This window comes from Montipora capricornis, chromosome 10 (genome assembly GCF_036669925.1).
Source record: "Montipora capricornis isolate CH-2021 chromosome 10, ASM3666992v2, whole genome shotgun sequence".
Taxonomy (NCBI): Eukaryota; Metazoa; Cnidaria; class Anthozoa; order Scleractinia; family Acroporidae; genus Montipora; species Montipora capricornis.
The window spans coordinates 3,168,001-3,195,500 of NC_090892.1; the positions used below are offsets into that span (position 1 = coordinate 3,168,001).

The 27,500-nt window shown below is 39.8% G+C and overlaps 1 protein-coding gene and 1 pseudogene across 2 annotated transcripts in view; both read left to right on the forward strand.

Moving 5' to 3' along the window:
- Window positions 1-27,500, forward strand: part of LOC138019536 (uncharacterized) — a 37,214-nt gene that overhangs the window by 2,494 nt on the left and 7,220 nt on the right. The window contains exons 2-13 of one of the 2 annotated variants that reach the window (XM_068866369.1): window positions 429-541; window positions 1,216-1,303; window positions 2,878-2,991; window positions 5,538-5,609; window positions 6,649-6,737; window positions 8,764-8,878; window positions 9,336-9,389; window positions 9,504-9,581; window positions 9,685-9,781; window positions 10,526-10,683; window positions 11,218-11,257; window positions 26,078-27,500. The exon at window positions 26,078-27,500 is cut by the window's right edge and continues 997 nt beyond it. In XM_068866369.1, the coding sequence (XP_068722470.1) occupies window positions 429-541; window positions 1,216-1,303; window positions 2,878-2,991; window positions 5,538-5,609; window positions 6,649-6,737; window positions 8,764-8,878; window positions 9,336-9,389; window positions 9,504-9,581; window positions 9,685-9,781; window positions 10,526-10,683; window positions 11,218-11,257; window positions 26,078-27,500 (2,441 nt within the window). Of the gene's footprint in view, window positions 1-428; window positions 542-1,215; window positions 1,304-2,877; window positions 2,992-5,537; window positions 5,610-6,648; window positions 6,738-8,763; window positions 8,879-9,335; window positions 9,390-9,503; window positions 9,582-9,684; window positions 9,782-10,525; window positions 10,684-11,217; window positions 11,258-26,077 lie in introns of those variants that run through there. The other variant, XM_068866370.1, reaches the window with a different exon arrangement.
- Window positions 18,371-21,806, forward strand: LOC138018597 (uncharacterized; annotated as a pseudogene).

A 27,500-nucleotide genomic window follows, 5' to 3' on the forward strand; every position in this document is an offset into this window, starting at 1 on the left:
TGTGCATATGAGCCAAGTGGCCTATCAGGCTGAAGCTTATCCTAGCTTCTGTAGCATGAAGCAGTTAGGACTATTTCTACTTCCCCAGGACGGGATGCTGGTTAACCCCAGCATTACGTTTGCTGCTACCCATTTACACAAAAAGTACTCCTGGGTGGAGAGAGGCACAGAGAGAGTAAAATGTCTTACCCAAAGACCACAATGCAATGTCCCCGGCCAGGGCTTGAACCCGGACCGCTCAAGCTAGCCATGAGGCAACTGTGCCTGTCATATGATATCATACTGTACATAGACAATATTGTAGTCAATTTTGTTGTTAAAAATTTGGACCGTTAATTGCTTCTATTTTCTTACATTTTGAAGTTATTGTGGCTCCGGCATGTATGCTTGTCATACATTTTATATTGATTTATGTCCTTACCAATTAGATGGTTTTGGATGACAAAGATGTAGAAGTTGTTTGGAATTTGCTGAAGCATTCCTTTCAGAAGATTCTGATCAGAGAGGGGGTCGAGGAACTTAATCATGAAGATTTGTATTGGTAATGTTTCTTAACAATATAGTTATTTTTAGTTTATGACCAAAGGTAGTATGTACATGTATGTAGACATTCATCGCAAGGGTTTGAACCCAAAGGTTCCTAACCATGAAATCTTGGGTGCCCATTACTTAAGTGTATATTAAAAAAGTAAGTTTTACCAGTTCACCAAAGTCAAAATTTATTTGCCTGTGGCACATGGGCATTAAAGTTTTGAAACTTTAGGGTTGTTCTGAACCTCATGTACAGATTTTTTTTTTTAACTTGACCAAAAGTCCTGCTCATCAAAATATGATAATATAAAAAAAATTTCACCAGACCGTTTTTTTAAAGCTGTAATTAAGGGTGTTTTAATCAGGTCGTACTGTTGCTATGGTAACCTGCTATGTCACAAAAATGATAATGATGTGTTCACCGATGATCAATTAGCTTTTTGATACCTTGATTGTAGCATCAAGTGATAAAGAGTGGTTATAACGACCCATGAAAGTGCTTGAAACTGTTTCAAGCCACCTTCAATGAGGAAAATCACGTGTTACATTGCGTGTACAATGCAGTGCGTGTACAATGCAGGGCTAAAAGATAAGCATCAATTATAAATTATTAGTTAATGAGACTTAATTCACTAAGGGATATAAGCCCTTGATGTCCTAATGATTTTAATTTAAAATGAACAGGATTGCTTTCGCTATGGTGCTTCACAAGCATGGTGAGAGGTTATACTCAGGACTCCAGAAAGTTGTCACAGAACATCTGGTAGAAAAGGTATCAAACGGCGTTTTTTATCTTTAATTTCTTAGTGAACGTGGAGTTGCATCAATTTCAGACTCCCCTATTTTGGAATCTTATCTGAAATCGCCTTTTCCAAAACAAAGTTAATTTACGGTATTATATTTTGGGTGTCTAGGGGTAAAGACAATAGAAAAACCCTCATCGGGACAACCAAAAGGTGGCGGTGGCTGTGGCCGCTTAATAGAGGCCCCTGTTGGCATTGTGTTCCCGATGTGATCCTTAGATATGATACCTAAAATTGGAGTTCGTAAATTCCCAGCTAGATGAAAAACAAGGGATCTGTTGAAACTATTCGTGTACGACCAAGGTTACAAAACGAAATAAAATTGAGCGGTCCACGCTATTCTTAGTTTTTGTTTTTCCCTCTATAGGTTGTCATTTTAGGGGTTTGGGCCTCAAATAGGGTGTCATTTTTCAGGTCCTTCATCCTTAAATAGGGATTAGACCCGTCACGGCACCTATCCAAAATTTACGGAACTACCCCTCGGGCTCTACGATCACACATTTCTACACTACTAACTTACTGAAGGAAAGTAAAAACACATACGGTCTTACTGAGGTACTGAAGGAAAGTAAAAATATACAGCTATTTTGAGAAAGGTTGTCGGAAAAAGTGCACGCGACAATCCTGAAAGGTATTGTGGGTGATTTTAAGTGCACTGTTTTTCAAAGAAATTTAAAAGAATCGTACGGGAGGCCACTGATATATGTTTGCGAGTGCTGAAGGAAAGTAACAAAAGTAGGTTCGACAGCTACAGCCGTTAGAAACACTGTATTGATCATATCCCATATTACCTTTCGGGATTGTCACGTGCACTGTATTCTTGACAAACTTTCTCGAAATAGCTGTATACTGTCGTACTAAGGTACTGAAGGAAAGTAAAAATATATACTGTCGTACTAAGGTACTGAACGAAAGTAAAAATAAATACGGTCGTACTAACGTACTGAAGGAAAGCAACATTTATACGGTCTCACTAACGTACTGAAGGAAAGTAAAACATAACCGGTCGTTCTAACGTACTGTAGGAAAGTAAAATATATATGGTCGTACTAACTTACTGAATTGAAGGAAAGCAACATTTACACGGTCGTACTAAAGTACTGCAGGAAAGTAAAACATAAACGGTCGTACTAACGTACTGAAGGAAAGCGACGTACGGTCGTACTAACGTACTGTAGGAAAGTAAAATATATACGGTCGTACTAACGTATTGAAGGAAAGGAAAATATATACGGTCGTACTAACGTACTGTAGGAAAGTAAAATATATACGGTCGTTACGCTCGTACTAACGTACTGTAGGAAAGGCTAATATACGTTCGTACTAACGTACTAAATGAAACTAAGGTATATGCAGTACAAACGTTTTGAAGGGAAGTAGTTAGCTGTGTATTTGAAGAAGAAATTTGATAATTTCCGCTGTTGAAAATTGACGTGAGTTCAATCCTGTCTGTTCAAGTATTTGCTTTGCATGTCCTCGGCACATTTTCAGCCTGGATTTTCAGAAAGGATTCTTAACAAGCTTCCATTGTATTTCTCTCAAGGTATGCCACGATGTATTGCTTTCACACAATGACAATTTCCTGGACACACTGATTACTGCCTGGAGTAATTATCAGAAATCGATGGTCATGATTGGAGATGTCGTGAAGTACATGGTATGTTCATGAGTCAAGTGCTTACATGTTCATGATCATCTAACTTAACAAAGAACAGTGAAAACTTAACAGCAGTTTACTAGTAAGTGAATATGAAATATCGTTATTATTGTTATGGCAAACTGTTCCATGGTTCCCTGAGAATTTTTTTTAAAACATTGCACAAAAGAGAACAGTTCGCTCGTGTAAGTAGAAATCCTTTTCCTTCGTGTTTGGTGGACAATTGCAGTTTAAAACGCAGTCATAGTGCAGCCAAAATCAGTGAAAATTGACCACATCGTTTCTTTATTCATTTGTTCATTTGTTTGTGCAGTTCTCTACCAACTGGGAGCTGGCCACGTTGTAAGTTCGTAATATACCCGTAGAAAGTGAAGAAAACAACTAAATATATGAAAGTTCATATATTCGAACTGAGGAGAATGATATGAAGATATGATTGATCATCGCAGTTATGCAAACAACGTTTAGGCCGGAATTATTTTCAGGCTTTAATTTCACAACTGCTTAAGTTGTGCGCATAACTGTGATGATCAATCACATCTTCGTATCATTCTCTGCTGTTCAAATACATGATTTTTCATATATTTACTTTTATTATATAAACACCAGGCCCGGGTTGCTCGAAGCATGGTTAGTGTTAACCAGTGTTAAATGCCATGGAAACCTATAGGTTTAGGTACCTCTTCACCAACGGTTAGCGCTAAACAGACTTCGAGCAACCGGCCCCAGTGAAATACCAGGTGAGCTTTGGCATGTAAACACATCTTCAAACGTGAAAATAACATGTTACTTTCACGAGTCTTAAGATCACCATTGCTGCAGCTACATAATCTTTAAAAAGTACTCAGATGTGTTGTTGTGTGATCGAAACATCATCAATCCCTCCTCGAAAATCTTCGGTAATCTTCGGTAATCCTCGGAAATTGTGTTCGGAAATGTTTGTCTGCCCTTTGGGACAATTTTGAAAAATCTCCGGAAATCTTCGGAAAGTGGGCGGGAATCGTCGGAAAATCGTTAAAACATCGTCATTAGTATGTTTACATAATAAACAGAATATTACATGCCCCTTCTCGTGTTCAACTCGATATCTCACGAGTTCGCTGCGCTCACTCGTGAGATATCGGGTTGAACACTCGAAGATAAAATTCCTATCCACACGCGGGCATGTAATACCCCTTTATGTATTCTTGACCGTCTAAGGGTATATTACGAACTGACAACGTGGCCAGCACCCAGGTGGTGTAAGAGCTCAGGCTTCGAGCAACCGGCCCCAGTGAAATACCAGGTGAGCTTTGGCATGTAAACACATCTTCAAACGTGAAAATAACATGTTACTTTCACGAGTCTAAAGATCACCATTGCTATAGCTACATAATCTTTAAAAAGTACTCAGATGTGTTGTTGTGTGATCGAAACATCATCAATCCCTCCTCGAAAATCTTTGGCAATCTTCGGTAATCCTCGGAAATTGTGTTCGGAAATGTTTGTCTGCCCTTTGGGACAATTTTGAAAAATCTCCGGAAATCTTCGGAAAGTGGGCGGGAATCGTCGGAAAATCGTTAAAACATCGTCATTAGTATGTTTACATAATAAACAGAATATTACATGCCCCTTCTCGTGTTCAACTCGATATCTCCCGCGTTCGCTGCGCTCGCTCGTGAGATATCGGGTTGAACACTCGAAGATAAAATTCCTATCCACACGCGGGCATGTAATACCCCTTTATGTATTCTTGACCGTCTAAGGGTATATTACGAACTGACAACGTGGCCAGCACCCAGGTGGTGTAAGAGCTCAGTTGGTAGACCACTGCGCGGGTATCGCAGAGGCCATGGGTTCGAATCCCGTTTAGGCCTGAATTTTTTCATGCTTTAATTTCACAACTGCCTAAGTTGCGTGCATAACTGCGATGATCAATAACATCTTCATATCATTCTTCGCAGTTTGAATATATGTACTTTGTTCATCAGTGATGATTAAATATTTGGTGCTTGAAACAACTGAGTCTTTCTTTGAAAATTGTCTGAATATAAGCTTAAGAGACTCTCTCTTTTAAGAGACTTTTGACCGGTCCTGTATCAAGGCATTTTGAACAAAGTTATTCGTTTTAAAGGAAAGCAGTGATGTTTACAGTTTTATCTAACTTCAAGATACAAGAAACTAGTTTAAGGTCTTTGACAGGTTTCCAACCCACAACCTTTGCTACTAATTGAGAGAAACGTCCAGTGCTGGTCTAATGGTTAACGTAGTTAATTGCATTCATAGTGATAATCATAAATAGCTATCGATGAGCACTGTCTTAAAAGTGACCTGATAATAAAATCACGAGTGATTTTTATGCTCATTATTACATTTGGTTAAGATGCATGGATGGATTTCTTCATATGTCAATCCTGTGAGTTGGTTTTGCTCAATATAGCCATTTGTTACTTATCACTCACCTGGTCTGTACCTCACAATGTGTTGTTCAGAATATGTCCATCTTGCTCTCCTGCCCAGTCATTCTTTAGTAAGATATGTGTTTCATTTGTTAATTGTATTCACAGGACAGAGTTTATGTTCAACAAAATGGTATTGTTAATTCATATGAGTTAGGAGTAGTTCTTTTTAGGGATTTGGTAAGTTTTTTGTTTTGTTGTTTTTTAAAATTATTTTTCCGATTTTTATACGGTGGAACCTCGTCAATCCAGTTACCAATGGGCCACAAAAATCTGGCTGCGTGAAAGGGTTATTTAAACAAGAAAATGACGGACTGAGGTTTTGCTCAGGCCAGAATAAAGTGACCTTATTAACGGGATGGCGTTAAGGCTGGGTACCACTGTATATGTACACTGACTGACTAGATTTATGAAAACCGTGTCAATACCACCCATATGCACTTTGATTTCGTAACTCCTAAGGGTCTTAAAATCACTTCAAACTATGGAAAGAGAGTTGAGAAAAAGAAAACAAGAGCAAAATTTCTTTTAATTTGTATATCGTCAACTGTTTATCGTCTCTGGCGAAATCACTGTTATTCATACATCCAGACCAAATTGCCGTTAATTTTCATGCGTTCGGCCTCGTATTGATTGCATATGTAATCATTGTCATGGCTGCACGGGTTTGCCTTATGATCCACAGACTAATTTGTCTATGTTATGTTTACACTCAATAAGAGGACATACGCATAGCTTTTCACTACAACAAAAAGCGAAAATGGTCAAGGGTAGACTAGTGAATCTTTTAGGCAAGAGATCCCGTTAGGTAAAAGTACCAGAGAACCAGAAACAAGATTTCCATCATTCTTTTCTTACACCAGTAAGGTTACTTTGAACACAACAAAAGAGGCAGATATCCATTAACTGAATTCCGCCTCAAACATTGGCTATTGAAATAGTACAATATAGTTTCATGTGAAAGTAATGTTTAACGATTCTGATGATTTTGTCTTTAAACAGTTCCATTTAGATGCTACTTGTCGCTTTTAATTATGTCAGTAGTTAGATATGCGTAACACCCTGTAAAGGTATTGACGTCACTTTCGTGCCTGTCAAGGGGAAAATTCAATTATCATTACTACAGGATCATGTTAGACCAAAATACTTCAGAATCAGAATCTATATTAATATGGACAATTATTTCCTCCATTTCACTTTTTTATCAAATTATTTAAAGGTGTTGAAGAATTATAGGGTAAGAGATCGTGTATCTCAAACACTGCTTTCACTGGTGCGAAGAGAGCGTGAAGGAGATTTTGTTGACAGGTACACTGTATGATGTAGTTATGCTGTTGGACACAGATTTAATCAAAAACAGTACAGCATTTCATTCAATAGGGCCATACGTTTGATCCTTGTCAGTAACTATAGTCAGTTAACAGACCTGTGTTCTCTTACGGGATTCCAGTAGATTTACTGGGACAATATAGTTAAACATAGTAACGACAACATACGTAGTCTTGCACATCTTACATATATGCCGTCTTACACATAGTAACACTCGTTAAGTCGGGACATTGTACGTAATCTTACGCGAAGTACTTACCAGCACGTTTTTGTATGATCACGTGATATGAAGTTGCCCGTGTTTGTTACCAGTCTTCCAAATTTTTGTTTTGAATCGTGAAATTTAATTTTGCATCGTGAAACGCTGTTCTGTTCCACGTAAGTATTTTGTATCACGAAAGATTGTTGTGCTCTGTGAAAACTTGTTTTGTATCACGAAAGATTGTTGTGTTCCATGTAAAATTGTTTTGCATCACGAAAGATTGTTGTGTTCTGTGAAAAAATGTTTTGTATAATGAAAGATTGTTGTTTATCGAGCTCAATATTGAGTTGTGTTTTGCCACCGTACCGAAATGGCTCAATTCAGAATGTTTAAATCCATCTGTGAAGTCAAAACATTGATCGTTCAATGGCTCTGTTCGATGCGTACGTTTAACACTGGCCTACAGTGAAAAGGACTGCAGTTTCCTTGTATACTTCGTATAGAGCGTTTTCACTCACGTGACCAGCAGCCATATTGGATTACTAAAACAAAAGAATGTATTTGCATAAGAATAGAGTTCAAATCCCGGAGGATTAGTTTGGTACACCATCATGGCCGCCATTCCTTTGTTTTGCAACACCATCATGGCTGCCGTGACGTCATGTGAAAACTCTCTATAGCATCAATAAAGAGTCTTCTTCGTTCTTGTTTGTATAATGTGCGTGAAAAGTCCCTAATTGAAGGAGAATGTGAACAAAATTATCAGAAGCACAAGCATAGAGTGAAAAGAGGGAATTGAAAAAGTACTTAATTTTTCTACAAAAACAACTATTTTAAATAAAAAAAACGTGAAAAGTTTTTCTTTCTTTATGGACTTTTCACAACAGTGCCGTCCTTTTCATCTAAGCGTGTACACGTGACAGAAAAACATGTTCTAATTGGGCGCAAACATGACATGCTTGGTAACCAAACATTTGAAGTTTGAAGGGTGTTCGAACAAGTTTTAGCAAAACGGCAGAAGGAATGAGACTTTTTCGAGGAAATTGAGCCAGACCTGTTAAAGTATGCCTTCGCTTTTCGTAAATGTGGGTTCTCATCAAGTGTAACGATGAAGTATTGGGGCGAGCAGGATTTCCAAAACTTAGAAGCGGAAGTTCCAGAAGGACATCTTCGGCTTATCGTCGGTTTACTTGTGCACAGTTGAACGGTTGATAAGATGCCTTCACACATTTCACTTATTGGTCGCGTAACCGCCATCTGAATCACCTCATTTCTGAAATCCTTGGACATAGGAATACCTGGTTTGAAGTTTCGGCCGTATTTGTTTATCGAAAACATATCAACAAATTCGAAAACTTTCCAACTTTGGCCCGAAAGTTTGCTTGACGGTTGTAAAAGTTCAAATGTTTGGTTACCAAGCATGTCATGTTTGCGCCCAATTAGAAGATGTTTTTCTGTCACGTGTCCACGCCTAGATGAAATCGACGATATTACAAAAAAATACATGAGAACCTTTATCTTTGGCATCTGTAAATAGGATAAATGCCCTGGAAACAATGCAAGACATTTTTATTGGAGGGTTAATCGGTTATCATATATTGATTAATAATGTTATTATATAATTACAATTAATTAATAATTTTCGAATTTTTTTTTCGTTTGGGCTACCAAGCTTGACTTCTTGGCACCCTGCCATAAAAGGCTGGATGCCTGAAGGGCCCCCTAGAATTTTTCTTAGAGCACAGCCTTGACAGGACATAAGATTAATCATCTTTCAGAAAGAATTATTTTTTTTTCTTGAAGGATGGCCATTAGAAAAACATGTGAAATGTTACTGTTACTGGGAATTGTTTCTAGAAGTGTTTATGTTGACTATTTTGAGAAACCCTTCCTTGACGAGTCTGCAGAATTCTTCAAAGTAAGAACCTTATTCAACATTTATGTGTTACTTACTCAAGTACTCATTAACTCACTGCAATTATTGTATTGTATTAACTTCCATCTCACTAGCGTGAGATAGTGATGGGACTGGTTGTTGTTGTTGTTTGTTTTTTTCGTCGGAGTTACCAGTTGCAGAGGGCGTTACAGAGGGAGTTATGTTGGCAAGTCAATCATAAAAATGAAAATCAAAGGTGATTTAAAATACCTTGCAATGCAGGACAGTCTTCTCTAAGGCCGGGACTTTTAAAGAGTTTATCGTGCTGGCTTGGGAGTTCGTCATTATCAGAGTGTCTGGAAACAATGTATTCCAGGACAATTGCTCTTCAAGGTGTTCAAGTTGTTTGCGCCGTTTAGTTTTGTAATACAAATTAGGGCTCTTTTCTTTGATAGATTAGAGTTAACTTTTTTTGTTATGGCTTAACTTTTCTTGACAGTTGGAAAGTCAGATTTTACTTGGAGGAAACAATGCGTCAGTGTATCTTAAGAAGGTTTGCCAGTTTCTAGAGTTCAAGAATATTCGCATTGGAGTTTTTTTTTGTTGAATTCTGATTTGGTTAGACTGACAGAGGTACCAATGTAACTTCTCATGATATTCCAAACAGGTCGAAACTAGGATGCAGGAGGAGGCAGAACGCGCGCGACATGTTCTGGTTCCCTTGACAGAGGAGGACATAATGAAGGTAACATGTACTCGATATCGAGTACCTGCAGTTGGAATAAAAATTACAGACATGTTTTAAACCCTTGTGTAGTCCAAAACTTACAGTTCGTCTTTGCATACAGATTGCCGAAGAGGAGCTGCTTCACAAACACATGAAGACAGTGATTAAAATGGAAAATTCTGGTGTTAATCATATGCTTAAACACAACAAAAGAGAAGGTTTGTTTAGATTTTGACAAGTCTTTCCATTGTTTTTGTTATTATCTAATGGTCGCATGATGATGATGGTGCAGATGAAGATGTTACAATTCTGAACATTCTTTCTAAATATCGTCTAGTACTTTTTAAATTACTTATAACTATTGAATGAGTCGCTGGGAAATTGGCCAATATCAGAAATTTGTAAGTTGATATAATAATATTTCATTTTCAAAGTTTGAGCTAACTAGCGCGTTGATTGAGTGCCAGTATTTTCAACACCTTTGATGACTTAAACGTTTTTAAAGCAACTATAAACCCAAAGCAAAAACAAAAGAACTTTTCAGGCGCTAAGTTTACAGTTTGGATAACCTTACGAGTGAATATATGATCAGTCATGTCTACTTACCCTGTTGGACATTTGTGATGATGCCCCTTGTCGGTTAATCTTTAATCTTTAATCCTTCTTTAGACACGGTAAAAAATCGTTTATAAAATTCGTTTACTATTTATATATCCAATTTACTTACTATATGATTAAAAATGATGTACTAGCAACAACCTGTTTTCCATTAATTAATGCCGTGTATCTATTCTTGCTCTTGGGATGTGGGTTGATGATTCTCGGGATCATGGAGTGTTTACATTAATTCAGTGTTAAGTAGTCTTAAAAGGGAGAGGGGAGTTTCTTATAATTGTGTGCAAAGGTTTCGCATCATCAAGAAATTCTAAAATTTTCCTTTTCACTGTTCTTTTCATATCCAGATCTATTAAGATTGTTCCGCCTCTTTAGGAGAATCCTAGGTAAAAATAATGACGTTTTAATGGATTGGTTGAAGATGGTAAGGGACTGTATTAGGCGATACTTTCCGGAAGAGGTGAAGAAGATAGAAAATTGTGAAGATCCCACCACCTACTTTGAGGTTAGAAGTGTATTTTATGTCAATTTTTCTAGGCACTGTGAAGCTCAGCGACAATCTATAAACACACTATTTGCCGTAGTGAGTGAAATTTTTTATCAGCAACTACTTTGTCCAAGTTAGTCATGAATCGAGCGATCATTACACTGCTTAATTGCAGTGCGGCTGTGCAATTCTATATCCAAGTTGAAACAATTATTTATAAGTGTGGTAAAGAAGGAAAGGTAAAATACTTTGCAATAATTCCACAAGCCTGATGCAATCGAATAGTAAACTAATTCAATACTACCTGACATATTTATTTCTGATGATAATTATGGTAATAATTTGATCATTGTCTCGTGTGGTTGTTGCCTAACGCAGATGTAAGTGTTCGTTATTTGCAAGGTGTCTGTCTGGGGTTCTTTTGTACGAACCCCGTGTTAGGTCGCCGATGTGCACAATTCAAGATTCTATAGTTACCAATTGGCGACAAACCTCCTTAAAACTTTCTTGAAATAGACTACAAAGGAGATAAATGCAGTTTTTTTCCTCCAGGAATTTGAGCAAGTTCTCAATCTCATTGCAGAAAATAAAGGTAAATACACGGTTGATTGAGTGACGAACGAACGGACGGACGGAGGGACGGACTGACTGCCTGACTGACTGACTGGAGGGACGGAAGAACTGATGTAATTAAGTTTGATTTCATGAAAGAGGTTGATGTGATGTTGCTTGTGAGGTCGTTGTGTAGTTTTCTATCAAAATCCTTTATTCTCTCGACTCAAGTCTTGTTATACAATAATAAGAAATCTCATGCTACATCGTTACGTCATGAGACGAACAATAACCCAGGGTTCGTACGCGTCTTGAAAACCCTTGAAAACCCTTGAATTTTGAGAGTACATTTTCAAGGCCTTGAAAGTCCTTGAAAATCTCTGCTCTTCATTCCTGGTCCTTGAAAGTCCTTGAATTTTTTCTGACCCACATAACTTCAGTAAAAATAATCAGCCACACAAGTCAGCATGTCATAAAAACGCGACGAGCTGTGGGGTTGAGAATGGTTACCAGTGCCTTTGCATTATTTTCACACATCTACGTTACGGAAAATGAGCAAGAATTGTACTGTCAGTCTATTTCCATGGGTAAATTCTTCGACGTAAATAAAAAAGAGGTCCTTGAAATTTCAAAATTTGGCCCTTGAAAGTCTTTGAAAAGTCCTTGTATTTTTGGTCTGAGAAAGTGTACGAACCCTGATAACCTCACATCTCCCTTTCGGGAAATCGAAAGAAAATTTTAAAGGAATCAAAAATCCTATGAAATCAGTCTCTATATTCTATGCTGCAAAAAAAAAAAAAAAAAAATCGAAAGAAAAATCATACGGAAAGCTCTGTCCGGTTTTCTTACTTTTGTATTCAAACAGTCTTTCTATGACCTAAGCTCATGTTCAAACGTCTAATCGTTTTGGTGGAATAACTGTTCTGAACGAACGAGTTACTGTGAAATTGCTCGAACTTTCACATTTAGGCAGGTCATCTCTCTTTTCTTTCTCCCCCTTAGCAGCGGGGGTTGGAGTTTCCACCAGATGTCTCCTATTTCTCCGCAGAAGGGATTGGTCGGTTTTGACCAAGTACGATCTAGGTTCGGGGGATTTCTGCACTATAACAGCAGGGGAACTCTGGTCTGTCACCCAAACTGTGTCGCCTGGTTTTAGCTCAGGTAGAATTGAAGCACGATGTCGCTGGTTGTAGTTTTCGGTTTGCTTGTGCTTGTACTCCCGCTCAGTTTTCCTCAACTGCTCTGTTTCTGGCCATTTTGGTGTTAGTTTCTCTGGAGCCAAAGGAAGTGTAGAACGAAGTTTTCTTCCCATCAGTAGCTCTGCAGGGGTGTACCCATTGTGCAGCGGCGTAGATCTGTATGACAAAAGTGCCAAATAAGGATCTTCAGACTTGCTTATCAGATCTTTAGCCGTCTGAACAGCTCTTTCTGCTTCCCCATTGCTTTGAGGGTAGTGAAAACTACTGGTTAGGTAAGTAAATCCCCATTCTTCGGCAAATTTGGAGAATGTAGCAGCTGAAAATTGTGGATTATTACGTGGAATGCCGAAGGCATCCACGTCTTAAAACCGGTCTGGTGTCTTTTTTTTGTTGGTAGTCACAAATGTGCATACCCCACGGTTATTGAATTAATCTCCGATCGGGTGAACTTACTTATATTCCCTCCAGTATTTCCAAACTTCCCTGCCCTGAGGAGAATTCCTATACTTCCCAAACCATCACGATTCTCTACTAACGCGTTAGACCACTCGGCCACCATGATACACTTCCGGCAGGGAGGTGAAAGCAAAAATCATAATAGAATCTTCCGCCCGCCATGATTGTTTCAGTATTGAACTATTCGATAAAGTGGACAGATGCTTTTTCTTTGAGAAAGGCAAGCTTTAAAGGTAATTAGAATTTTCTACGTTTTTTCTAGATCTTGCTTCGTACTTGTGTGTTCCACTGTGAACATTATTATTTTGCATAGAACGAATACTTAGTTAAAAGTATTTTGCATAGAACGAATACGTACTCCAATATTTCTTGGGAACCAGTTTGTTAGCCGTTTTGACGTAGAAAGAAAATAGCTTTCAACGGCCAAACAAAATAAAAAGTGAAATCAAGTATTAAAAAAAAAGCAAAACGAATTGGCTATCGCCGTCACGGGGACTTTCGCAGCGGTCCCCCATCCAAGTACTAACCTCATTCGGAGGAGCTTAACTTCAGCTGACAGTTGGACTAGCATCAACGATCGTGATCTTTGTGTTAAATTCGCACATAGATCTTGTCGAACTTTATAACACTTGAAAGAAATAAAAAACGCACTAACAAAAACCAGGTGTCTTGCCGTCATTTTGTCACAGATGCCTCCATTGTTTCGTGAGTTGTCAGAAAACACGCAAGGTATAACTTATCACAGGCGGCCGCTAAAATCGATGTCACTTTCGATTTTGCGATTTTACTTGTACGACCAAAAGTACGATAGAAAAATTGTACTCTGATAGAACGTAACATAAATCTCCCGAAATGTTTTTCGCTGATGGCAAATTGTTTTATTCTCGATCGACACTTCCTAAAAGTTCCTTCTGCTCTCCTTAAAAACTACATATTAATATTTATTTACTTTTTCGTCAATATTTGTTTTGCATAAAGCAGGCTAACAAAATCTGTACCTTGCATAGTTCGCATTTTTGAGCGTTAAAATAGTATTTTTGGTCGTTTGTTGCTAACAGCAAAAAATCGCATATTTTGACGTCCGCCATCCAGATACTAACCACACTGGAAAGGGATTAACGTTAGTAACATTGGCCTTGGAAAGCTGTGAGAAGCTCAGAGTACACGCTTAAGCCTGTGGTGAAAAATAAGTTGTAAATGAACAACATGTCAGCTTTGAAGCCAAATGTTTCTCGATTTCCTTTTATTTCTTCAATCGTTCTGGGTTTAGTATTTTACTGAACCACATGTCTTCTCAGGGGGTATCTAGCAAAGATGTCTACCATGGCACCGTAATGATTTACGATACCAAACAATATCGTGTACTATTAGAGCTACATATTGTGCAAGGACTTGAATCTCCTGGAAAAAACAAAACGCAGCTCAGTTGACAGTTATGGAAAAAAACACTGTCAAGTTACTGCACTACCACACGCAATGCGTTCTTACTTTAAAAAATATCCCGTATCTCCTCAATTCCACCCCCTCCCCTCCCCCCCAGACTAAAAAATCCCGTATCCCCACAATTTTTTTACCTAATTATCCCGTATCCTGATCGCTTCTCGGCCTTTTGGCTAAGATTAGTTTCTCGGCCAAGGGCTACGTTCAAGTACTATTGTACAACGTACGGTACTTTTTCAGTGCCGTAAGGGGCAGGCACAGAACAGTTTCGGCTGTTTGTCTGTTCTCTCGAGAAACGATGACCAGGGTTTTTCGGGTTTTTTGTTCAGCTCGAGTGTAGAATCAGGACGAACCGTTGTAGTTTCTGAGAACTATTTACTACTTGTAGGTTTTGTTGAGTTTTGAATGGATGATAGAGAGAGTTTTGGCGATGTCAATCAGGACTGGACTACTGGATTTAGTGGAGTTGCTTAACGAGCTTTCAAGTTATTGTGGAGCGTTTGGGACAAAGTTAGGGAAATCGAGATTATAGAATTGTAAAATTAGAACTTTGGACTGGACTATAGAACACGCAATTACGGAATTTTTGAGCATTGAGAGAAATAAAGCACGGATGTTGTCTTGTCTTCGCCACGGCAAATTTATACAGTTTGCAAGGAACTAAACCAGGATTACAGAACCAGACGTCGATTACAGGGCCCGGTTGTTCGAAAGCCAATTACCTTAATCCAGGATTAGCGTAAACTTTTGTTTCATGTTTTCAACTTTTTGGTCACAGTTTCCTTTGCTTATTTTTGTTTTTACTGAATATCAGCCTTGAACAGCATTTGGGAGTAGAGGATAAAACTCGTTTTAAAACCCGGTTTCTGAACAACTGGCCCGGGATGATAAGTTGTTGAACTGTGATTTGTAATAAGTTTTTCGGACGATTTAAGGCTGATCCTGTAATTTTTGGATGAACGGAGTTAACGAAGCAAGTAAAACTGTAGGATTTGAATTAAGTCTCCTTCCACAAAAAATAAATAAATAAATAAATAAATAAATAATCCCGTATCCTGATAACCTGCTAATAGGGCTTCGTTGTTTGCGTTTGCAAATTTAGTAACATAAGTAATGAGTTTTTACAACAAAAAAGTTTAAGTTATATTACAGATTTATCTTTCTGGTAATCTTTCGCCAATTTCTGAAGTCTACCTGTACTTGAAGTCGACTGTAACTGGACAATTTGTGTTAACTGTTTGCGCATTCCACGGATACGCCCTTGTAGGCGTCTTGTTATCAGGTATTATGATCTTTGGGATGCCATGACGACTGAAGAACGACTTTAGATGATTAGTTACACTTTCTGACGTGGTGTTTTTCAAGGGGGCAATTTCGAAGAATCTTGAATAATAATCAACAGCGATTATGTACTCTTTACCACAATGGTGGAAAAGGTCAACGACTATCTTCTGCCATGGTCGCTATGGATGTGTCGTTAACATCCTTGGTTCAGCATGATTTCTTTTCTGTTTGGAGCATGTTGTACACGTGGTAACCATATCTTCGATTTGCTTGCTGAGAGCTGGCCACCATACAGAGTCACGGGCTCTTTCACGACATTTGCGGATTCCTTGGTGTCCTGCGTGAATTTTGTCCAGGATGTCTCATCGAAGAGATGAAGGGATGATAATTCTCTTATCTTTCAGAAGAAGACCTCTTTGGGTAGTAATAGTAGCCCTCTCGGATCAATATGGCTTCAACGAAGTGTTAACTTTTGTTTTATCTGACCAGCCGTCGGTACAGAATTCAAATAGTTTTCTGCATACTTCATCATTCTGTTGGTGAAGTCTTAACTCGTCGAGTTTTCGCTCTGTTGCTGGAAAGCTCTCCAAGATGTGTGAAACGTACAAGTTTAAGTCTTCATTGAGACGTTCATCTTCTTTTCAAAGTTGTTTATCTAGGGGTGCTCTTTACAGGGTATCTGCAGTCACCAATTCTTTCCCAGGGACATGTAGCATCTTGAACGAATACTTCATCAGCCTCATTCGAAATCTTTGAACTTTTGGGGGTAGTTCATCCAGCGTCTTTGAACCAAAGAGAGGCACAAGTGGTGTATGATTGGTTTCAATTAGGATATCCTTGCCCAGGATGTAATCATTGAACTTCTCACATGCCCAGGTAGTTGCAAGCGCCTCCTTTTCGATTTGGGCGTATCTTTGTTCTGTACTGGTCATGGATCTTGACGCATAGGCAACAGGCTTTTTCCCTTTGTTGTCTTGCTCTTGTAGGAGTACAGCGCCAAGGCCAAATGATGATGCATCGGCTGATAAGATGGTGGCTTTTTGAGGATCGTAATGGGCGAGGAGGGGTGTTGAGATAAGCTCATCCTTGAGTTTATTGAAAGATTCTTGCTGTGCTTGTCCCCAATGAAACTGGTTCTTCTTACTAAGGAGATCTCTGAGTGGTTTTGTTTTCTCTGCCAGGTGGGGAATGAATCTTCCAAGTTGATTGACCATTCCGAAAAACCGTCTGACATCACTAACACTTTGGGGAGTGGTCATGCCTTGAACAGACTCTATCTTCTCAGGGTCTGACCTTATGCCGTCTTCGATGATCACATGGCCATCAAATTTGACTTCTCTCTTGGAAAATTCGCACTTTTCCGGGTTAAGGGTTGCACCCGCTTCATCAAGCTTTTTGAGTACCGCTCGCACCCTTTCGTCATGCTCTTTTTGTGTTTTGCCATGGACAAGCATGTCATCTGTGATAGAAATATGGCCATCCAATCCTTCCAGGATCTGAATCATTTTCTTCTGATAAAGTTCAGGAGCAGACTTGATGCCAAACGGCATTCGATTAAAACAAAATCTTCCGAAGGGTGTGATGAATGTGGTAAGCAAACGAGAGTCTGGTTCTAATTTCTCTTCCCAAAATCCCGAATTGCAATCTAGTTTGGTGAAGTACTTGGATTCTTTAATTTGAGCCAGCATGTTCTCAATCATGGGTAGTAAAACATGGAACCAGCCAAAACCAGCCAAAACCACCAACAAAACCGGCTAAAACGACCCAAAACCAGCTACAATATACCCTAATACGACCGGTTTGCGTGATATTTGAGTAGATGGCCGTCTGTGATGTTGCGTGACTATTGCGTTGACAATCATGCGTTGAATTTTCTCGGCCTTATCGTGTCCTTGGCATTAAAACTCTCACGAAAAGTCGAAGCGAGCTCTCTCGCTGAAAACAGGACAGCAGATATATTTTTGCAACTCAAACTGATGTCAAGTCAATACTAAGAATAAATTTTCCCGTAGCAATTCTGACAGAGGATTTTTATGTCAGATCCTATCGACTTGTCTTCTGAACAGGATATCGTTCGGTAACTGAAGAGCTGCAAAAGCGAAGACTAATGAATATCTAAAGCCCTCATTCGCGTAAAAACATACAAACAATGCACTCGATATGTTTTTGCCGGATTTTTTTTTACACATCTCGTATCAAGACACTCTTATCTGGTCTATAGAGTGTTGGAGGAGCTAAGGCACGACAGCGTATATTCTGTCAGTCGTCTGTAACGGACCGAGAATATTTATCATATTCTTTTTATGCAACTTTGCCGCCGTATTGTTGGCCCTGGAAGCAAGTGCTTGCGATGTATTTTTTCAGGTTTCACAAATACATAGTTTATTTCACCTTTTGATATGATTACGTTTATTTAATACACATCAGTGTTCAAGTGCAAGTTAATTCACAATAAGAGACCTCCACTGAAGTGAAAACTTTGAAGGCTTTACTGAGTTTGCTTCTAAGAGCTAATTACCTCGGTAATTCTACCTCCTCATTTGCATATTCGAGATCCCGTGAGATAGAGCGCATGCGTAGTGAAGATCATTACAGCGTTGTGATTCAGTGGAGATCGTCCGAAGAATTTTTGCTGGTAGCAAAATCCACAGAAATCTCCTGCATCGTTCACCGGAGGAAGCGTCTGATTACAAACGAAAGTTTGTACATGGTTACGGTGTTTATTGGGATTGAAAAGTTTAGCTGAACAGATTTGTAATCTTGTTATCGCGGTCATGTCATTAGACCATGCGGCCGCCGTTGCAACTGCAGACGAAAACTGCACTGTCGTACAAGTTGATGCACATGATACAGCATCTCCTGCTGGTGCAGCAGGGCAAAAACAAACCCGAAAGGGAGTGACAACTACTTAAAAGGGAAAAACGGCTCAAAAGCGCTCTAGTTCGGCCAGTAGCGTCAGTAAACAGGCTGGAGGGAAATCCTCGAAACGTCTACACGAGGAGGCGGGAAGTGTCTTGCCGACACAGTCAGGTGCTGTCGCTAATTCACCCTCAGTGTTGGAAGATATCGTTAACATAAAGCAACAATTGACAGAGCTCACTGGTTCTCTAGCACAAATAACACCAGTAATAACGGAGATTAAATTGGCTTATGACAATTACAACCAGGCTGTTGATTGTGGCGGCCATGACAGTTGGGACGATGAGTCCGTACTAGAGTCGACAGCAGCTGCTCCTCCACAAAAAGCAGTGCAAGACACATCTGATGACGCCAAACCGCCGAGGAAAAAAGTAAAGAAGGATTCTGGTGTGCTAAATAGTATGGCCAAAGTGGTAAACAAGCCACAACAGGATGGGGAGAACTTAGACTCTGAATTGTCACAGCTTGTAAAACAACTGCTCAGTAAGGGCGTGACTAAAGACGCCAGTGATAAATTGCTGAACAAATTTCCAACACCGGGCAACTGCACCCGCCTAGAGGTTGTACGAGTCAAACCAGAAATATGTAACTCCGTCAGAAAAGAGATCAAAACGGAGGACGTGATGCTCCAGAAAGTCCAAAAACCCCTATTAAAGGGAATAACTGCAGTTACCAGACTTTTAGATGATTGTATGAAGGCTGAAAAAGGCCAGAAACCTTTGCCCACCACGGAAGCAGTTACAAAAATTTTGTCTGACAGCATTTCACTCTTATGTGACTCGTCACATGAAATAAACCTCAAAAGGAGGACTTTGTTTAAGGGTGACATGAAAACAGAATAGCGCCTTCTCTGCAGTGACCAAAATCCAGTTGAGGATGGCCTGTTGTTTGGCACTGAGCTTAGCAAGTCAGTGAAAGATTTGACAGAAGCCAGTAAAGTTACTTCCAAAGTAACAATCACGCAGAAACGACCTCCTGGTAGAGGTCAGCACTTTCTTGGGAGGTCAGAACAAAGAAGACCTTTCCCTTTTTTAGGCTGGGGCAGAGGCTCTGTCGGCAAACAGAGGGGCGGCTACAAACATCCGCCACAGCGAAGCCAACCCCAGTACCAGCCTCGACGATAGTCAGAAAGACAAAGGCAAAATCTGTAAATAGTCTTCAGGTAAGACCAATTACTAGTGGTAAATCTAGGTTGCAAGGTGGGAAAACACTGGTCAGTGAACAAATTGTGCAGGCTGGTAGACTGAAATTTCACCATGGGAAATGGACAAAGATCACATCTGACAAAGTAATTTTGGACATTTTCAAGGGTTACCACATTGATTTTATTTCAGTACCCTTTCAGGATCATCCACCTAAGCAACCAACACTTGATAAACATGAGAAAATAGTTTTAAATGCCCTCCTCACAGAGCTCATAAAAAAAGGAGTTATTGAAAGATGTGCTCATGAAGATGGGGAGTTTATCTCCCCAGTGTTTCTGCGCCCTAAGAAGAATGGGAAATATCGATTGATATTGAATCTCAAATGTTTAAACACACATTTGCACATATCCATTTCAAGATGGATACCTTCAATCATGCATCAATCTAATGAAGCAAAACTGCTTTATGGGATCCCTTGATTTAACAGATGCATATTATTCAGTTTCCATTAGCCCAGAATTACAAAAGTACTTGCAATTTCAAGTACAAGATCAGTTATATAAATTTGTTATCTTGCCTAATGGTCTTAGCTCTGCACCGCGAATTTTTGCCAAACTTATGAAACCAGTGTACTCCACTTTGCGAACTAGAAGTCATGTTTCTAGCGGCTATCTTGATGACAGTTTTCTGCTTGGCGATACATTTGCTGAATGTCAGACAAATGTCAATGACACATATGCCCTTTTTAATGACCTAAGGGGAAAAACCAGTCACTCTGCCAACTCAAGTTATAGTACGCCTAGGATTTGTGTTGAACTCAATCTCTATGACTGTTAGTCTCACTAAAGACAAAATTGATAACATGACTCACTTGGGACAAGATATTATAAGCAGACGGTCATGCTCGATTAGAGAAGCTGCTCAACTGATTGGTACTTTAGTTTCCTGTTCATCTGGTGTAGAATGTGGACCCTTGTACTACAAACAGCTTAAAATTGAGAAAATTGATACTCTTAAGAAACATCAGGGTTCCTTTGAAGCTCAGATGCAGCTTTCAGAGCTTGCTAAATCAGATATTCGGTGGTGGATAGAGAAAAGTTCCCAATACCCAAAGAAAATTTCTCACGGTAATCCCTAATTTACACTGACAACTGATGCCTCCCTGGTAGGATGGGGCGCGCACCGAGATGGTATGAGACCAACTGGAGGCAGATGGCTTGCCCAAGAAATTGCTGAAAATAATCATATCAATTGTCTTGAACTTGAGGCAGCTAAACTAGGCCTCCAGGTACTCTGTGCTAAAGATGAAGGTGTACACATTATTTTACAGCTTGGTAATCTTACTGCAGTGACATTGAACTTGAACTTGAGGCAGCTAAACTAGGCCTCCAGGCACTCTGTGCTAAAGATGAAGGTGTACACATTCTTTTACAGCTTGGTAATCTTACTGCAGTGACATTTATCAGTAATATGGCTGGTACCCATTCTGAATCATGCAATAAGGTAGCACGAGAAATTTGGCTTTGCTGCCTCAAGAGGAAGATTTGGCTCACTGCCACCCATATTCGAGGAATTCAAAATGAGACTGGTGACAGGTTTAGTCGCAAATTTGGAGAAACGACTGAATGGTAGTTAAATCTCAGTATGTTCAAACTGCTAGTAAAACGATGGGGAAAACCAGAAATAGATTTATTTGCTTCTAGACACAATCATCAGTTAAAACCTTTTGTGTCCTGGCATGCAGATCCTGATGCCTTTGCAACTGATGCAATGTCCGTAAGTTGGAAACATAAATTCGTGTATATTTTCCCTCCTTTCAGCATGTTGTCCAGGGTCCTCCAAAAGTTGAAGGGGGATCAAAGCCGAGCCTTCGTCATAGCCCCACTACGGAAAACACAAGTTTGGTTTCCCAAGATGAGTCGGATGTTAATCAGCAAACCAGTACTTCTACCCAAGGAAGAATCCCTTCTACGGTTGCCACACGACCAGACCAAGCTCCACCCTCTATGGCCCAAACTTCAAATGATGGCATGTCTCTTGTCCGGGCGAGACTGCAACAGCAAAACATTTCAAAACGAGCTTGTGATATCATCATGGAATCTTAGAGATCGGGGACCACCAAACAGTACCGAGTGTATCTGGATAAGTGGAGAAACTTTGCAACGGAAAGAAATGAGAATTCCATTCATCCATCTGTAGCCAGTGTTATTGACTGTTTGACACAATTGCATGACACTGGGAGCAGTTACTCAGCAATTAACACTGCCAGATCTGCATTGTCTCCTGCTGTGGAATTGACTGATAGCCCTTACACAGTGGGTGAACACCCCTTGATCAAGAGACTTGTTAAAGCAACTTTCCAGTCCAGGCCACCTCTTCCACGATATCAAAGTACCTGGGATGTGTCTACAGTTTTGAGTTTGCTTAACACTTGGAGTCCTTCTAAGGAACTGAACTTGAAACTATTAACTTTTAAGTTAGTTATGTTGTGTATGTTAGTTACTGGACAGAGATGACAATCGGTATACTTAATGGACATGAAACATATGACTAAAGGGAAATCATCATACAAGTTTTACCTTGAGAAACTAGTTAAACAGTCCAAGCCAGGAAAGCCACAACCAGTTTTGGTTCTGCCTGCATATCCTGCTGACCGGAGATTATGTGTAATGACATACTTAGAGGACTATGTTGCAAGAACTGCTTCACGTAGAAGCTCTGACCATACTAGACTTTTCCTTAGCTATAGCAAACCACATCATCCTGTTTGCCAAAGTACTATTTCTAGATGGGTCAAAACAGTAATGAAGAAAGCAGGTATAGATACTGAGAGTTTTAAGCCACACAGTACCAGAGCGGCTTCAACTTCAGCTGCTCTTAGGAAGGGAATACCCCTAGAAACAATCATGGCTGCTGCAGGGTGGTCTGCAGAATGTACTTTTGCCACTTATTATAAGAGAGATGTCAAAGAGGATGCTACATTTGGACAATCTATACTAAGCTGTTAGCTGTAATATTGTCTTTCATGTCCATGTATGTTATTGGAGGTTCCAAGAAACCTATTCCTGTTGTTGTTATGGATAGTTTGTCCGGTTGTTGGTTTGTGCAAGGCCCATGTCCTTTAAAGTCTCACGGGATCTCGACTATGCAAATGAGGAGGTAGAATTAAAAAATTAAACAAGCCTTACCTGTAAGGTGAGGTTTGATTGGAATTCTACCTCCTCATTGGTGCATAGAGAGATCACGTGCCCACCCCAAAATTGGGACTCTGCCCGCCCATTCAACATGGGCCAATGTCTTTAAAGGATGAACTTCACTACGCATGCGCTCTCTCTCACGTGATCTCTCTATGCAACAATGAGGAGGTAGAATTCCAATCAAACCTCACCTTACAGGTAAGGCTTGTTTAATTTTTTAATTTTACGCATTTTCTTTTTGTTTGACTTAATATATTGATCTGTGGCTATTAATTACCCAAAACAAGAAACAAGCTGAAAATCCACTGTAATTAGATAGCGTGCTTATGGCTCTTTAACAACCGTGAATTCTGTTGGATTACTGGTAATCGTCAAATGCTGTTTACCCGACGGGGTTTGCCAAGTAATTTGCCAAATGCTAACCTGAACTGGAACTGGAACTGTTCCTTGTAAGAGTCCCTTTTCGGAAGGTGTAATAACTCGTGAATTAAATGCTCAACGCAACGGGGAAAAATAGCGCGGCTATTATATAGTAACTCATTATCGGAATTGCACAAACACATTTTTTGGCTTTTTTTCTTTTTCGATGAGGCACTTGTTTGTTTTTCCGATACTTGAACCTCATCAAAACACTTTTTCCTTAAGTCCTTTGTTCTATTACTCTCAATACAATAGAGACCATTTTGAGTGCGAAATAAGCTAGTAAGTAGATAAAAAATGTCGAAAATAGAAGTACAAGTATTCAGCCGCGGACCAGAAACTAAAATTTTCGGCTTGTTTGCTATGTTAGAATCGCCACTCGAAAATTTATTGTTAGTTTTGACGTGACATCAGCTTGAGTTACAAAAATGTATCAATCATTATCGGAATTGCACAAACACTTTTTTCGGCTTCTTTTCTTTTTCGATAAGGCACTTGTTAATGTTTTTTCGATAAGACTTGGTAGAATGAACCTGGTCAAACCACCTTTGAGTCATCAAACCACATTTTAAGTCCTTTGTTTTAATGCGAAGTTCTTAATTGCAAAATAAAACACGATAAGGCCGGGAAAATTCCATGTGATAGTCACGCAACACAGACGGCCCTCACAGACGGCCATCTACGCAAACCGGCCGTATTAAGGTATATTGTAGATAGTTTTGGGTCGTTTTGGCCGGTTTTGTTGGTGGTTGTAGGTGGTTTTGGGTCGTTTTGTCGGTGGTTTTGGGTGGTTTTGGCTCGTTCCATGTTTTTGTAACTACGCTCGTTCAAAGATCACATTTGAGCTGCCCACAAAGTGTGTTTCGAAGCGGCGCTTCACAGTCGCGTATACTGTATCCCTTTCAGCCAAATGAAAACTTTTAAAAATATCGTTAGCGTTTCCTCCCATTGCGTACACTAACGTATTAACTTGGACTTTGTCATCTTTTTCGTCGAGGCCAGCTGCCAAGCGATAACACTCGAATCTTTCAATCCAACGCTTCCATTCTTCAGGCTTTTTGGAGTCCAATTTTTCCGGTAACGGAATTTGAGATGAAGCCATTTCGCACTTTAAGTTGCAGCCGTTTTTCTCGTTGCTCCAGTAGGTTTACAATGCTTTACGCGGTCCTTTTTACTTCTGACACCATGTGTAGTTTTCTATCAAAATCCTTAATTCTCTCGAATCAAGACTAGTTAAACAATAATAAGAAATCTCATGATACATAGTTACGTCATGAGACGAACAATAACCTCACAGTCGTCTTGGTAGATGTAGCTTAAAGAAGTAACAGTAACCATACTATAAAACACCAGGTCAACTATTGCAAGTACTACTACACGAAATCTCCACCGGCTAGCGTCGCCTTTACTGAGAAAGATACGTTAGCTGGAATCTTTCAATGCAACGATACTCTACCAAAATTTATTATGACGTAGTGCGCGCGCTGGTCCCACCTAATTCCTATTGAGCCATCATGTTAAAAATCTCTTTATACACACGGACTTGCGCAAATAATATGACGTGTGCAGTGTCATTTTAGTTGCAAAATTTCCGTCGAGTTTAGTGCAAGTTCCTTTTGTTTAAGTTTTGGCAATGTGAACATCTTGAACCGAATCCAAAGCCTACTTCGAGCGTTGACTTTTGTCAAGCTAAGATGTTAACTAAAACTTGATTATCTTTAATTTGTTTGCCTACATTTTCATTAATACAATTTTAGAAACCAGATACAGCGTTCTCGCTCGCAACCGTGGCTGATTGTGGTGTGTTTTGACCACCCAATAAGATCCTTTGATTTCCCTCGCCGTGCATTGTGAGATCTTTGTAGTCAATCACAAATAAAACATGTTTTAGCGCCCAAGGTGTTTTCTCTTTTCTATAAAAGAATTGGTTCATGTATTTAGCTGTGGGTATATCGAGTTACGGATGCTCTTGGGAAGCACTCGGCTGCACCTCGAGCAACTCTTGCGCTTCTTTTGTGTTCTCCAAACTTCCCGCGTGTGTCCATAGTTCGATTTACGCACGCTAAACATGAATCAGTTGTTTAATGACGACGCCGCTCAACATGGCTGCTATACTCCAGCTAAGATGCAGTCTTGGTTTACAGCGTACATCTTTGATATTGCGAGACATCCGTATTATGGTCAATTGACACCTGTCAAATCAAGGTATCTGCTGACCAGTACTACGTGACCATATCGCGCGCTTAGTCTTAAAGGTCATCGAGGTCACGTGTCTTTTTTAAGCTGACCGCTTTCCAGCTTTGCATGCTCGCACCAGGTTGACTTATTTGTAAGCAAGAGCTCCGCTCTTATGCTTGGCTAAATCTATACATTAAACTTGACAGTGCACAACTAAAATCATCAATCGTGGGCTAAATAAACAGCCTAGCTCGCCGTGAATCTTCTTGTAGTTCATTGGTAAGAGAACCTGACCGATATCTGAGAGGTCATGGGTTCGAATCTCCATCAAAGACCCATATGCTGAACTTTTCATCTTTCACGTGATATACTTGATTTATGATGTTGCCGACTGAAATGTGCCATCAAACTCAGGTGAACATTCTCCTAATAAAGCAAAGCGTATCTGTCGTTGTACCTGTTGTACTTAATTCACGTTTCTTTTCGCGTTTGTTTCCTCTCTAAAAGCTCTAACCGGACATGTACAATCTACTGAATTTGATAGCTAGGCTAAAAGTAGCTATATTTTAGTCTTTTTCTTCTTGGAAGGCTTGTTTACTTAATATCTTACTTTTCATCTTAGTACCTCCAGAGATTCTTGCACGTGGGCCTTTGGCTTTGGAAGCTTACAAAAATGCCCTCAGTGAAGGAGAAACTCATGTCAAGAGGGTGCCAGTCATGTTGATCGGTCAAGAGCGCTCAGGAAAGACCAGCTTACAGAAGTCACTCAAAGGAAAACCTTTCAACCCAGATGAAGGCAGCACTGTAGGGATAGACATTGACCCTTCTCATTTTAAATTGTCAACCGAGATTTGGAAGCTAGGGGAGAAAGACCAAATAACAAATTCTGGGACGAATATATCCTATGAGCACCATGCAGCCCGATTAACTGTTGCAAATTTGAGGCAGAATAAAGGTAGTCCTGAGAAAGACCTTCCGGAATCTGGGAGCATCCCCCTCGTCAACAAAGTCTCTACCATTGTAAGGAGCAATCCCCAGTCCGCGTCTTCAGCTTCCAATGTGGTAAGCACTCATGACTCTATGGTGGAACCAGGTATTAGCGATTTCACTCTAGGAGCTTCAGCTGCGGCTGTTCCTAGCACCAGCAGCCTTGATTCAGCAACCTTTCACGATATCCCTGAAGATGCACAATCTGGTGGGATGTCAAGAGTTTCAGAATCTACTCAAACATCCAGAGACCCACAGAACGCTGATTTCATACCTGTAATGTCAGAAGATATGGCAACTTTAGTTGAAATGTATCTAAAGGAAGATAACAAAGTGAAAAGAGAAGAAGGAGAAGAAGACATATATTCAGTATTGTGGGATTTTGCCGGGCAGTCGGTTTACTATGCAACTCACCCAGTTTTTCTTACTCCAAGGGCAATCTACTTATTGGTAAATAATCTGAGCCAAAATCCACATGCGAAAGCCAAACCGGTTGTGAAACACGGAATATTCCGAAAACGGAAAGACATATTTAATGTGAAGACCAATTTGAATTATCTAGATTTGTGGATGTCTTCTGTTGCTTCCCTAGCTATTCAAGATGAAAGGCGCGAAGTAAACCCAGAATCTGAAGTGCTACCAATGAAGCTTCCCCCAGTTTTCTTGGTTTGCACTCATGCTGACAAACCTTATGGTGGTGGTGATCCCTGGACACTGGCCAAGGACGTTTTTGGCTCTCTACGGAGCAAGCCCCACAAAAGCCACCTGTATGACGATTTCTTTGTTGTGGACAACACAAAGTCAGGCCATCAGGTCGAGTGTTCAGAAGTAGTACGCTTGCGTGAAGAAGTTCTTGAGGTTGCTAAGAAACTGCCACATTTGAAAGAGCCCATTCCAATCAAGTGGTTAAGATACGAGAAGGCTCTTAAAGCTAGGAGAGATCATGGTGACAAATGGATCTTTCTTGACAGTGCTAAACAGATTGCATCTGAAGAATGTAATATTACAGATCAAATACAATTTCGTACATTATTGGACTTTCTGCATGACCAGAGAAT